Source organism: Callithrix jacchus, chromosome 5 (assembly GCF_049354715.1).
Source record: "Callithrix jacchus isolate 240 chromosome 5, calJac240_pri, whole genome shotgun sequence".
NCBI classification, from domain to species: domain Eukaryota; kingdom Metazoa; phylum Chordata; class Mammalia; order Primates; family Cebidae; genus Callithrix; species Callithrix jacchus.
In genome coordinates, this window is record NC_133506.1 from 66,781,039 (window position 1) to 66,795,476 (window position 14,438).

The 14,438-nt window shown below is 50.1% G+C and overlaps 1 protein-coding gene across 4 annotated transcripts in view; it reads left to right on the top strand.

The window, feature by feature from the left end:
• The first annotated feature begins 257 nt into the window (after nucleotides 1-257).
• Nucleotides 258-14,438, top strand: part of CRK (CRK proto-oncogene, adaptor protein) — a 38,685-nt gene continuing 24,504 nt past the window's right edge. For all 4 annotated transcript variants that reach the window (XM_035299442.3, XM_002747822.6, XM_017972215.4 and 1 more), the window contains exon 1: nucleotides 258-618. In XM_035299442.3, the coding sequence (XP_035155333.1) occupies nucleotides 378-618 (241 nt within the window). In that variant the 5' untranslated portion in view covers nucleotides 258-377. The remainder of the gene's footprint in view (nucleotides 619-14,438) is intronic.

Sequence of the window (14,438 nt, forward strand, 5' to 3'; positions counted from 1 at the left end):
GGGGTGGGGGAAGGGCCACCGCGGCCAGTGGCGCAGGCGCACATCTCTGCGGCAGGCGGTGAGACCCCGCCCCCACGCCCTAGACCCCGCCTCCCAGCCCCTGGCCCGGCCAGGCGGCACCGCCCATGAGGCCGCATGCGCAGTGCGCGCGCGAGGCCGCCTTGCCCTTCTCCCAATGGCGGGCGGCGGGCCCTTTCCCGGCAGCCTCCCCAGGGCAGGGAGCGCGTCATTTCCGGTGGGGAAGACCCGCGGCCTCCGCCGCCATTTCGGGCGCTGCTGTGAGGTTGAAACCGGAGCCGGTCTGCTGGGCGGCGGGCGCCGTGGGCAGGAGGGGCGCGCGCGGCGCGGCAGCCCAGCGTGTAGGCGCGGAGGCAGCCATGGCGGGCAACTTCGACTCGGAGGAGCGGAGTAGCTGGTACTGGGGGCGTCTGAGTCGGCAGGAGGCGGTGGCGCTGCTGCAGGGCCAGCGGCACGGGGTCTTCCTGGTGCGGGACTCGAGCACCAGCCCCGGGGACTATGTACTCAGCGTGTCCGAGAACTCGCGCGTCTCCCACTACATCATCAACAGCAGCGGCCCGCGCCCGCCGGTGCCGCCGTCGCCCGCGCAGCCGCCGTCCGGTGAGGGACGGACGGGACGGACGGGACGCGGGGGCTGGGCGTGGTGAGGCCCGCGGAACTGGCAGCCCAGCCGGCTGCTGCTCCAGCGGACCCTCGGGGGTCGCGGGCCGAGGGCTGGGGGACCGCGGCGCCCAGCCGGGGAGCGGGAGCGTCGGGAGGAGGAGCCGCGGGCCGAGGCCCCTGGGTGTGCCTGCGGAGAGCGGCCCGGGGAAGGGGAACTGCTTCGGCCCAGGGTGGGGCTGGCTCCCGGGCCCGGCGCTCGGGGAGGGAGCGCAGGGCAGCGTGCGGACAAAGAGCCGAGGGAGCTGTTGGCACTGCGGGGGCATCCCTTGGCAGCGGTGCCCAGAATGAATCCGGTAATCCTGCAAGTGGCTTTTAGGCTGGAATCGTTTCCTGCCGGGTTTGGCCGTGCTCCCCTGGTGGCCTGGGGTGGGAAGTCACCACGTACTGGCCGGGAGGGATGGAGACACCCTCAGGAAGCCGGTCCGTTTTTTCCTTTCTTGGGCATTTTTCCAAAATACTTCCACCGTCCTCTTCCCCGGTTGAGGACGAAGGGGGTGAACTAAGTGCCTGGGTGATCGGAGGACGCCTTCAGGAACCAGTCCGACCCGCTGTCGGGGCATGTTGGCGGTGTCGGAGCGATCTAAGCGTCCCCGTAGGCTGCCCTCCGCTGTTATAGGCTCTGGTTCTCAGTGTTTAGTGGAGGAAAGACATCTTATTCCAGAAAGTAAACCAGAAGTGAGGCAATGGAAACAGCCCCATCCCTGGAAGGATCTGGAACTTGATATTCCCTGGGCTTGAACAGGGTCCGTGTGTACTCCAGGGCGTGACCTTGCCCCGTGAGCCGAGACTGCGGGCTGGATCTTCCTGGATGTTGGGAACAGACTGCGCAGAGGACATGAATGGTCTGCACGGGGTTTCCTTGCCGGGGACCCCAGGGAGGTGACTGCCTTGCCGGTGACATTGAGTTGTTTGGGAGGGTTAAGGGAGTAGATTTGTGTCCTTAGTGCTGGAGACTGAGGTGCAGAGTCATTCTGAGGTCCCGTTAGATGTGTATGTCTGTGGAACAGCGTCAGGACTTCTCGTGCCTTCACGCTGTTGCCAAGTCCAAGCAGCTTCTCTGCCAGCTTAGACTAGCTCCGGGCTAGCCTCCTATGAATCTAGAAGCTCCTGAGTCAGCCTTTGTACGCTTGCCCTTGTAGGATAGTTCTGATTTAGAGTTACTTTCTGGCCAGAAATAGAGAACTGGATGGGCAGTTTCTTTGTGGTTAACACATACCAATATTTATTTTACTTTTTTCTGAGATGGAGTCTTGTTCCGATGCCCATGCCAGAGTGCAGTGGCGCAGTCTTGGCTCACTGCAGCCTCCACTTCCTGGGTTCAAGCGATTCTCCTGTCTCAGCCTCCCGAGTAGCCGGGATTACAGGCGCGCACCACCACGCCAGACTAATTTTTGTATTTTTTTGTTGTTTTGTTATTGTTGTTGTTTTTATTGAGACGGGGTCTTGCTATGTTGCCCAGGCTGCACTGCAGTGGCTGTTGTTCACAGGTGCGATCCCACTACTGATCAGCATGGGAGTTTTGACTTGCTCCATTCCGACCTGGGCCGATTCACCCCTCCTTAGGCAACGTGGTGGTCCCGCGCTCACGGGAGGTCACCATATTGATGCTGAACTTAGTGCGGACACCGGATTGGCATAGTGCACTACAGCCCAGAACTCCTGGGCTCAAGAGATCCTCCCACCTCAGCCGCCCTGGTAGCTGGGACTACAGGCACGCGCCACTGCGCCTGGCTAATTTTTTTTTTAGTAAAGGCGGTGTTTCAACATGTTGACCAGGCAGGCCTCAAACTTCTGACCTCAGGTGAACCGCCTGCCCCAAAATATTAGGATTACAGGCATGAGCCACCACTCCTGGCCCAGCACATAACAGTTTTTAAAAATGAATATGGGGTCTTTATATTCACAAATTATTCTGGGTCTTTCTCATTCTGGCCAGCTTAATAGTATTGTAATATGAGATGGGAATATTGATGCACATGTGTTTGCCTTTAACCAGATTCTATTCTACTTTGATGCCACCTGCATGGTATCTAGGGTTTTGCATTTCACATAGTAACATGATGGCAAACTGTGATTGAAATCACTTTTCAGCCTTTTGTTTCACACCTCAGTGTAATGATTTTCTGTCTCAGCACTTACTTTGATATTGAGCACCACCTTTTCAAAACAGATAAGAGCTCAGTTCCTTGGCCCAGGACAGAAGGCGAAGATTGCCAAAGTTTGTGGACGGGGTGTGGAAAATTCACAAGTATTGTGATAATTCTTTCTGCCATGTACCCTGTATTCCATGATTCAGTTGCTGTCTTTCTCTCGATTCTGAGACAGGGCCTTTGTCACCCATGCTGGAATGCAGTAACATGAGCACCGCTCATCCTTGACCTCCCAGCCTCAAGATGTCCTTCCACTTGAGCCTCCTGAGTAGCTGGGACTACAGGCGTGTGCCACCATGCCTGGCTAACTTTTTTAAATGTTTTTATAGAGATGAGGGGTCTCATTATGTTGTCCAGGCTGGTCTCAGATTTCCTGATCTCAGTCATCCTCAGGCTCCCAAAGTGCTGGGATTACAGCTCTGAGCCACTGTGCCTGGCCAGTGCTGTCATTTTTTTTTTTTGAAGGCGGAGTTTTTACTCTTGTCTCCCAGGCTGGAGTGCAATAGCTCAATCTCAGCTCACTCCAAATTCTGCCTCCCAGGTTCAAGTGATTCTCCTGCCTCAGCCTCCCGAGTAGCTGGAATTAGAGGTGCCTACCACCATGCCCAGCTAACTTTTGTATTATTAGTAGAGTTGGGGTTTTGCCATGTTGACCAGGCTGGTTTTGAACCCCTGACCTCAGATGATTGCCCGCCTCGGCCTCCCAAAGTGCTGGGATTACAGGCATGAGCCACCGTGCCTGGCCAGTCTGTATAGCCTCAGAATTACTTTGTACCTCACAAATCTCAAGTACTAAGCATGGAATCTTTGTTCTACCCCTCACCAAGTCCTTTTGAAGTCACTCAGAAATATCTTGAATTTTAGAGAGGCATATATAGTATTAATAACTAATGCCTATTGACTGATTATTCTGTGCCAGGTACTTTGCTTAGGATTTTATGTGCCTTATTTCACTGACTGTCTCTGACAGTCTAGTGAGATCAGTAATATGATCTCCATTTATTAAAATACTCCCATTTTACAGAGGAGGAAACACTCAAATTCAGTAACTTGCATAAGGTCATACAGCTAGTAAACGACTTTCAGAAGTTGAACCTGGGCATCTGGCCCGACAGCTGGCCATTTCACACTAGACTCTGTCAAAGTGGCGTTCCCTTGGGATCTCAGCAGTGCACATGAGGGTCTGCATCCTCAGTACTTTGTCTCTGCCCCGGAGTCTCAGACTTGGTGGGGTTTCTTTTTAGACGGACTTTCGTTCTTGTCCCCCAGGCTGGAGTGCAGTGGTACAGTCTTGGCTCCCTGAAACCTCCACTTCCCAAGTTCAAGTGATTCTCCTGCCTCAGCCTCCCAAGTAGTCAGGATTATAGGTGTGCGCCTATAACTGTGCCTGGCTATTTTTTTTTTTGTATTTTTAGTAGACACAGGGTTTCACAAAGTTGGTCAGGCTGGTCTTCAACTCTTGACCCCAGGCGATCTGCCCGCCTTGGCCTTGTTTGTTTGTTTAAGAGACAGGTCTCACTGTGTTGCCCAAGCTGGAGTGCAGTGGCTGTTGACAGGCACACTCACAGTGCACTGCAACCCTTAACTTTGGGGCCAGGCAGTCCTGACTCAGGCTCTGAGTAGCTGGGACTACAGGCATGTACAGCTGCACCCAACCCGGGTTTTGTTCAAAGACCAGAATTAAAGAATGGCAAAAAGAGGCCTAGTGCAGTGGCTCACGCCTGTCATCCCAGCACTTTGGGAGACCGAGGTGGGTGATCACTTGAAGTCGGGAGTTTGAGACCAGCCTGGCCAACATAGTGAAACCCTGTCTCGAAGAAATACAAAAATTAGCTGGACGTGGTGGCACACGCCTGTGATCCTAGCTACTCAAGAGGCTGAGGCAGGAGAATCGCTTGAACCCAGGAGGTGAAGGTTGCAGTGAGCCGAGATTGTACCACTGCACTACAGCCTGGGCAACAGAGCGAGACTCTATCTCAAAAAATAAAAATTTAAAAAAAAAAATGCCAAGAAAACTGGCTTTATCATTCAGACAGTATACATCTGCTATCTAAAGTTAATGATGAAGAAACTTTAATTTTTTATTTTTCTTTGCTTCAGTTTTCTCATCTGTGAAGGATGGAAATAGTAATACCTCATAGGGTTGTTATAATGATATTCCACTTTAAGTACTGACATATTAAGTATTCCGTAAGTATTATTTATATATATATATATATATATATATATATATATATATATATATATATATTTTCATCTTTTCGTTTTGTTTTGCTCTTGCAACAGAGTCTCGCTCTGTCACCAGACTGCAGTGCAGTGGCGCGATCTGGGCTTCATGCACCCTCCACCTCCCGGGTTCATGCAGCTCTCTGCCTCAGCCTTCCAAGTAGCTGGAATTACAGGTGCCCACTGCCATGCCTGGCTAATTTTTTTGTATTTTTAGTAGAGACGGGTTTTACCATCTTGGCCAGGCTGGTCTTAAACTCCTGACCTTGTGAATCACCTGCCTCGGCCTCCCAAAGTTCTGGGTTTACAGGCATGAGCCACCATGCCCAGCCATATATTAATCTTAATAACATAACTGAGGTGTGGGGACTTTGGAAGCAAAATGGAAAATTGTTCTTACCCTTGAGAGGCTCATGGGGATGCATAGTGTGGATGGTAGGAGCTGTTGAAACAGTTGTCTTAGGGAGTAAGTGCCTGGGTTGGGTACGTCCACAAGTGTGAAAGGACCTGGGGCTAAGTGCATGGGAATAAGATGCTGCCTCCTGCCGCGTGCTCATCCCAAAGCCTTCTATCTGTTGTCCTAATGGGTGGAGGGGGCATAAAACTTGCTTCATTTTGAAGGCGTGGGACAGAAGCTAGGGTGGCAGTAGTTTGTGGTATCACCTCAAAGTAGTGAAGAGCTACAGGCCAGGCTGGCAGCCGGGCCAAGCCACTTCTCTGGAGGTAGTGTGAGACTGCCGGTGACCTGTCCCTGCCTTTTACACCTCAGCTTCTGTGTGTTATTTGTTCATCTCATCTGAGTTTCACACTCCTGATTCTCTTGTCTTTTCTCGATGTCATGGTGGCCTTACGTCCAGTGGTTCTGGAGAAGTTCTTCAGTGAGAGCTACTTACAGATTTGAAACCAAAATAATCCCATGGTGAAGGGAGTGGGTTTGTTGATTGCAGGACTGCCCCATGTCTTTACTATGCACATGTGAATTGTGAGTTTCCAAGAGAGAGTGCTGGCTTTTCAGACCTGTTTCTCCTCGACAGAACCTTCCCCACTGCTCTCGCTCAGGCTGGTGTTTAGTGGCTCAATCGTAGCTCACTACAGCCTCACCATGTTACCCAGGCTGGGCTTGCATTCCTGGCCTCTAGAGATTTTCCCCAAACATTGATTAATAAATTAATCAAAGAAAAAGAAAGAGATCCTCCTTCCTCAGCCTCCTGAAGTGCCACGATTATAGGTGTGAGCCACTGCACCTGCCACTGCATTTTGAGATTCTGTGGAATTTTCTCTGGGAAACAGTGCAGTGGGCTCTGGATTTAAGGATGAACTGAATATTGCTGAAGGAATTTGGAGGGTTGGGGGGTGGGTTAAACTAAATTTGCTTTTCATTGAGCACGTTTTTGTTTTTTTGTTTTTGTCTTTTTGAGACGAAGTCTTGCTCTGTCACCCAGGCTGGAGTGCAGTGGCATATTCTCGGCTCACTGCAACCTCTGCCTCCCAGGTTCAAGTGATTCTCCTGCCTCAGCCTCCCGAGTAGCTGGGACTACAGGCGTGCACCACCATGCCCGGCTAATTTTTATATTTTTAATGGAGACGAGGTTTCACTATGTTGACCAGGCTTCACTATGTTGACTTCAGGTGATCCACCCACCTCAGCCTACCAAAGTGCTGGATTACAGGCGTGAGCCACTGCACCCAGCCACTGGCCACTTTTAGGAACTTTATTAGATGGGTGTTTGACCCCAATTGACAGAGACAGGGGCAGAGTGACGTAGAAGTTAGATAACTCAGACAGCTGGTAAATGAGCGCCCGAATACGTGGAACCTGCAAAGGCCCATCCTCATACCCACCGTCTTCGGAACACTCTGTTTGCTTAGGAGGCTGCACATCTTGATACCTCTTTGGGATACCTTCTCAAATGGAAGCCATTGGCCTTTTTAGCCTTTTGTATTGGACAGGTGGTGGTGGGTATTTATCTAAGCCACTTCTGTAAATACCATAGGCGAAGAAGGAAGAGAGGGAGCCAGAATTGAGGAGAGAAGGGAAGAGAGGGGCTGGTGGCTCACACCTGTAACCCCAGCACTTTGGGAGGCTGAAGCTGGTGGATTACTTGAGGTCAGGAGTTCAAGACCAGCCTGGCCAAACCTCGTCTCTCCTAAAACAAAAATTAGCCAGGTATGGTGGTGGGTGCCTGTAATCCCAGCTGCTTGGGAGGCTCAGGCAGGGAGAATTGCTTGAACCCGGGAGGCAAAGGTTGCAGTGAGCAGACATGGCACCAAAAGAGAAAGTGCTGTGAGATCAAGGAGAGGCTGATGCTCCAGTCACTTTCCAGGTAGCCTTGCCACAAGTGACTTGGTCTGTTTTAGCCACAAAGCCCCCAGGTGTTCTTCCTGAAACTTTCAGGGCAGGAGTGGTGGTGTAAAAATTGTAACCTCAGGGTTGAAGTGCTTCGAAGGCTTAGAAGTAATGGGTTGAGCAGGTACAGAGAAGCCAGAAGAATATCCTCTCCTTGCATTGATTTTGATTTCAGTATGTGTGAATTTGTAACTCCACATTCAGAATCTAATACAGGGTGATGGAGAACAAGCCAGGTCCCAGACATCTGTGAGAGTCCTGTGGTTGCTACTGTTCTCTAGACTAGCTGGCTGTGTCTCCTTCCTTTCCCGCCTTTCTATTTCCTGCCTTTGGCTGTTTGTGGTTGGAAGGAGAGGAAAGAGAAAAGGAGCCGGAACACACAGCTGTGGTGAGGTTTGGGCTTATCTGGGACTTGTGTATGTTCTGTTCTCCTCCCTTCCTTCTGGAGTTTGGGTCAGTGAAGCTCGATGGCCCCGGGAGTCTAACTACCCCAGCAGTGCACAGACATGAGCATTTCTCTGTGATTATAATAGTGTGTAAGTCAAGTCCATCAAAGGGTTCCCACGGCAGGTTGCTTGCGTTTCTGTGTATATTGGGATGCTGAGCAAGAAGAAAGTCGCAGTGAGTGCAGTTCACACTGTGTGGCACTGGAGCAAGAGCCCTGAGCCCGCCTCCGACCTTCGTGCCAGGTGATCTGCCAGTTTCCTCTCGCTCATCTTTCAAAGGGACTTGACTTCACAGTCTTTGTTCTCTCCCCCACCCCAAAATTCGTTTCACTCGGCCTGCTGTGGCAACTGAGGAACCTGAGGAACCGTTCCTCAGCAGTGGATGGCAGGGAGTGGCTGCCTTCCTTCTTAGGGTGAAGAGTGTGCCTTGGAACCCTTCACGGATGGTCACAGCTGCTTGTTGCGATTTTGTTTTGTCTCGGGACACTGTGTTGTTGCTGCTACTGTTTTTTGCAGGAATGTGGCTCTGGTTGAAAGTGAAGGCCAGGTGGGGAGGCTGTCTTCCTGGGACACACTGCTTTGCTCCTTGCTCACCATCTGCACTGTGCTTGCTTTGTATCTCCAGCAATGCTTTGAGCTTCTCAAATCTTGGAGGATATTGTGTTTAGCTTCTTTCTAGCACTTCAGAGTTACGTTTATTTTATTTATTTATTTTTTGAGATGGAGTTTCGCTCGTTACCCAGGCCGGAGTGCGATGGCGCGATCTCAGCTCACCGCAACCTCTGCCTCCTGGGTTCAGGCAATTCTCCTGCCTCAGCCTCCTGAGTAGCTGGGATTACAGGCACACGACACCATGCCCAGCTAATTTTTTTGTATTTTTAGTAGAGACGGGGTTTCACCATGTTGACCAGGATGGTCTCGATCTCTTGACCGCGTGATCCACCCACCTCGGCCTCCCCAAGTGCTGGGATTACAGGCTTGAGCCACCGCGCCCGGCCCAGAGTTATGTTTATTAAGAATAATACCTGGCTGGGCGCAGTGGCTCACATCAGTAATCCCAACACTTTGGGAGGACAGGGTGGCGGATTGTGAGGTCAAGAGGTCAAGACCATCCTTGCTTAACACGGTGAAACCCCATCTCTACTAAAAATACAAAAAAAAATTAGCTGGGTGTGGTGGCGTGCGCCTGTAGTTCCAGCTACTCAGGAGGCTGAGGCAGGTGAATCGCTTGAACCCATGAGGTGGAGATTGCAGTGAGCCGAGATCACGCCACTGCACTCCAGCCTGGTGACAGAGTGAGACTGTCTCAAAGACAACAACAGAAAGAATAGTATCTGACACTTACTGAGCACTTCTCATCTGCCAGCCACTGTCCCAAAAGGACAACTAATAGGACACCTTGGCGTGTAGTTGGATAAACATTAGCAAGGGAGCGTTTCTCCACCCAGGTGTGATCAGAACCCTTTCTAAGATGTGGGTGCTCAGGTGGCCTCTCTACCACTCTGCCCTAGAGTTTTCTTGACCAGGCAGTGCTAAGTAGGTCCCTTTGCTCACACTGACCCTGTCCTGAACAGTTTCTTCGTAGGCCTGAAAGGTCATCCTGCATTAGCCTAATGGTGACAGGCAAGGTGGCCATGAATCTCCTTGACTATCAGACTTGAATGGGAATTATTCTCCATCAGTGATCCTCCTCGGTAAAGAATCTCCAGAATATAGCACCACCATGCTCTGCCACGATGGTACCCAAGCTCACCTCTCCAGTCCTGCGCTCAAAATTAGTGTGATCATGGTCTGCTGTTGCCCTAGGAGTGTTGGCCATGGGGACAGTCCTAGCACTCACACCCCTTTCAGTGTCTGAAATTGGAGAGACAGCCAGTGTTCCTGAGTTTGGGCTGTTAACTTGTTTGAAGCTAACAGCCATGGGTTCTACATGTGGACCTTGTGTAGTATAAGAAATGTGTGACTATCCTTGAGATTGTGTCTTGGTCTCATTCATTTGGATGGAAAAGAGAGGCCCTCATAGTCTTCATTCTGCATTAAGGACTTTTGATTCGCTTCCAAAGTTAATGTTTTATCTTTTTGCCTCTCTCTGGTAGTGAATTTAAAATGTGCTTTTCCTGATATTCTGGAAGAAATTTTTTTTTTTTTAATTGAGACAGGCTCTGACTCTGTTGCCCAGGCTAGAGTGCAGTGGCACGATCTTGACTCACTGCAAGCTCTGCTTTGCAGGCCTGAGTGATCCTCCCACCTCAGCCTCCGAAGTGACTGGGACTAAAGATGGGCACCAACCCGCCCGACCCAGAAGAGCTGTTTTCTAACACTGAACAAAATAATGAGGTCTCTAGTTGGGTGTGGTGGTGCACACCTATAGTCCCAGCTCCCCAGGAGTCTGAGGTATTGGGATGACTTGAAGCCAGGAGTCCAAGGCCACTGTGTGCAATGATTATCCTGTGAATAGCTACATGGTTTAATCTGGGCGGCATAGCAAAAACCTGTCTTTTAAAAATTAATAAGACCAAGTACGGTGGCTCATGTGTATGATCAAAACACTTTGGGAGGCCTGAGGAGCGTTGGCCATAGAGGACAGTCCTGGCACTCACACCTTTCAGCATCCTAAAGGAGGAAGAGGATTACTTTGAGCTCAGGAGATGAAGACCATCCTGGGCGACATGGCAAAACCCTGTTATTTAAAAAAAAAAAAAAAAAAAAAAAACAGCTGGCTGTTGGTGGGTGGCTTGTACCTGTAGTCGCAGCTATTTGGGAGGCTGAGCCTGAGGCTGTAGAGTTGCTTGAGCCCACAAAGTAGAGGCTGCAGCCGGGCGTGGTGGCTCACACCTGTGATCCCAGCACTTTGGGAAGCTGAGGCGGGTGGATCACCTGAAGTCAGGAGCTCAAACCAGCCTTGCCAACATGGTGAAACCTCGTCTCTATTAAAAATACAAAAAAATTATCTGGGTGTGGTGGTGGGCTCCTGTAATCCCAGCTACTCAGAAGGCTGAGGCAGGAGAATCACTTCAACCAGGAAGACGGAGGTTGCAGTGAGCTGAGATTGAGTCATTGCACTCCAGCCTGGGCGACAGAGCAAGACTCCTTCTCCAAAAAGAGAGAGAGAGACCCTGTCACACACAAAAAAGAAAAATCCCAGCAATAAACAAAGAATTAAAAACATTTAATAGTACGCTGGTTGCAGTAGCTCACACCTATAATCTCAATACTTTAGGAGGCAAAGGGGGGCGGATCACTTGAGCCCAGGAGTTCGAGACCAGCCTGGGCAACATAGCGGAACCCCATCTCTACAAAAAAATACAAAAATTAGCCAGATGTGGTGGTGTATGCCTATAGTCCCAGCTGCTAAGGAGGCTGAGGTGGGAGGGTCACTAGAGCCTGGGAAGTGGAGGCTGCAGTGAGCTGAGATTGTGCCATTGCACCCCAACCTGGGCAGCAGCAAGACCCTGGCATGGTGGCTCACACCTATAATCCAAGCACTTTGGGAGACTAAGGTGGGTGGATCACCTGAGGTCACGAGATCTCTATTAAAAATACAAAAAATTAGCCGGGCATAGTGGTGGGCATCTGTGATCCCAGCTACTTGGGAGGCTGAGGCAGGAGAGTTGCTTGAACCCGGGAGGCGGAGGTTGCAGTGAGCTGAGATCATGCCACTGCACTCCAGCCTGGGTGACAGTGAGACTCTCAAAAAAGAAGCATCTGGGTACAATGCCATCTGCACCTTTAGTCTGAGCTACTCAGGAGGCTGAGGTGGGAGAATATCTTGAGCCTAGGAGCTTGAGACTGGTAAGCGCTCATCCCACCACGGCACTCCAGCTTGAACAACAGAGTTAGACCCTCTCTCTTAAATAAAAACACATACTCAGGAGACTAAGGTGAGAGGATCACTGGAACCAGGAGTTTGAGACCAGCCTGGGCAACATAGGGAGACCCCTGTCTCAAAAAACAAAGCCAAGGCCAGGCATGGTGGCTCACCCCTGTAATTCTAGTACTTTGGGAAGCCAAGGCAGATGAATCACTTGAGCTCAGGAGTTTGAGACTGGCCTGGGCAACATGGCAAAACTCTGTCTCTACAAAAATTTAGTTGGGTGTGGTGGTGTGCTCCTGTAGTCCCAGCTATTTGAGAGGCTGAGGTGAGAGGCTGGTTTCAGCCTGGGAGGTGGAGGTTGCAGTGAATTGAGATCACACCATTGCACCCCAGTCTGGATGGCAGAGCCAGACCACGCTGTCTCAAAACAACAAAGGCAAAACTCACAAAACTCATTTTGATTTTTGTTTATTTGAGACAAGGTCTTCCTGTGCTGTCCAGGCTGGAATGCAGTGGCATGATCACAACTCACCATAGCCTTGACCTCCTGGGCACAGCCCATTCTCCCACTTAGCTTCTCCAGTAGCTGGGACTCACAGGCATGCACCACCATGCCTGGCTTATGTCTTTTGTTTGTTTTTGAAAAGATGGGGTCACCCTTTATTGCCCAGGCTGGTCTTGAACTACTGGCATCAGTCAGTCCTGCCTCAGCCTCCCAAAGTGCTGGGATTGCAGACGTAAGCCAACTGTGCCTGGTCATTTTGTTTTTTCCAGCTGCTTTATGTTTTTTTTTTTTTTTTTTTAGAGTCAGGATCTTGCTCTGTCACCCAGGTTGGAGTGCTTTGGCGCGATCATTGGCGCACTGTACACTCATAAAACTCCTGGCCTCCAGCGATTCTCTCACCTCAGCCTACCGAGTGGCTGCAGCTGCAGTCGTGCACTACTACACCCAGCTAATTTTAAAATAATTTTTATAGTGATGAGGTCTTGGCTGTGTTGCCTATGCTGGTCTCAAAATCCTGGACTCAAGCAGTCCTCCCATCTCAGCCTCCCAAAGTTCCAGGATTACAGGTGTGAGCTACCATGCCCAACACATTTCCTTTTCTCATCTTGTCTCTTTTCTTTACTTCTTGTCTTTTTTTTTTTTTTTTAAATTGACGCAGAGTCTTGCTCTGTTGCTCAGGCTGGAGTACGGTGGTGTGATCATGGCTCACTGTAGCCTTTGACCTCCCGGGCTCAAGCCATTCTACCTGAGCATCCTGAGTAGCTGGGACTACAGACATGCGCCACCACGCCCAGCTAATTTTTAAATTTTTTGCAGTGACAGCCATGTTACCCAGGCTAGTCTTGAACTCCTAAGCTCCAGGGATCCACCCGCCTCTGCCTCCCTAAATGCTAGGGTTAGAAAAGTGAGCTACCATGCCCAGCCAGAACTCATTCTCTATAGAGTTGTTTATTATTTCTTTAGGGAACCGAAACATGAAAAATCCAGTGAAGATAATTTGCTCTTTTGGGCGCTTACCTGAGTGCAGTTAAAGGTTGGTATTCCTAATTAGAAACTTCTTTTCTTTTTTTTTTTTTTGAGATGGAGTTTCGCTCTTGTTACCCAGGCTGGAGTGCAATGGCAGGATCTCGGCTGACCGCAACCTCTGGGTTCAGGCAATTCTCCTGCCTTAGCCTCCTGAGTAGCTGGGATTACAGGCATAAGCCACCATGCCCAGCTAATTTTTTATATTTTTAGTTGAGACGGGGTTTCACCATGTTGACCAGGATGGTCTCGATCTCTTGACCTCGTGATCCACCCGCCTCAGCCTCCCCAAGTGCTGGGATTACAGGCTTGAGCCACCGCGCCTGGCCAGAAACTTCGTTTCTTACGGGCATGGTGGCCCACACCTGTAATCCCAGCACTGTGGGAAGCCGAAATTCCAAGGACCCTGGGAGTTCACCAGCCTGAGCAACATGGCAAAACCCCTCTCCACAAAAAATACAAAAAGTAGCCATATGTGGTGGTGGTGTGTGTCTGTAGTCTAAGCTACACCAGAGGATGGGGTGGGAGGATTGCTTGCGCCCCAGAGGCTGAGGCTGCAGTGAGCTATGATCATGACACTGTATTCCAGCCTGGGTGACACAGCGAGACTCTGACTCATTTAAAAGAAGAAAAAAAGAAACTGTGATTCTTGTTTGAACTTACTCGTTTTGTTTGAATATGTTCATTTATTTTCCTTGAACTTTAGAATCAGCATAGACGAAATACATCCCGAAGTATGTTCTGTGTGTAGGGTCACATACACACCTGTGTCTTAGGAATTTTAAGTGTCCCCTAATATCTTTCTCTGCATCCTCAGTGTGTTATCAGATGTTGAGTATGTTAACACTTTATTTCCTCAAGCATTCTTTCTTTCAATGACCTGTTAGCTTCATAGCAGTCTAGTTTCTAAATGTTTTATTTAAGATCTTGGGAATTGATTTTTAAGCAGTTAGCCCTTCAGTTTATCAGTTTCAGCTTCTTGGTTCTGTTGCCTTTTAACTGTCAGATAAAATTGAGATCAGCTGTCTTAGATCAGAAAAGATAGGAGAGGCCAGGCGCTGCGGCTCATGCCTGTTAATCCCAGCACTTTGGAAGGCTGAGGCTAGAGGACTGCTTGACCCCAGGTGTTTGAGACTAGCCTGGGCAGCATAGTGAGACCCCGTCTCTACAAAATATTTAAAAATTAGCCTGGTGTGGTGGTGTGTGCCTGTCATCCCAGCTACTCAGGATGCTGAAGTGGGATGAT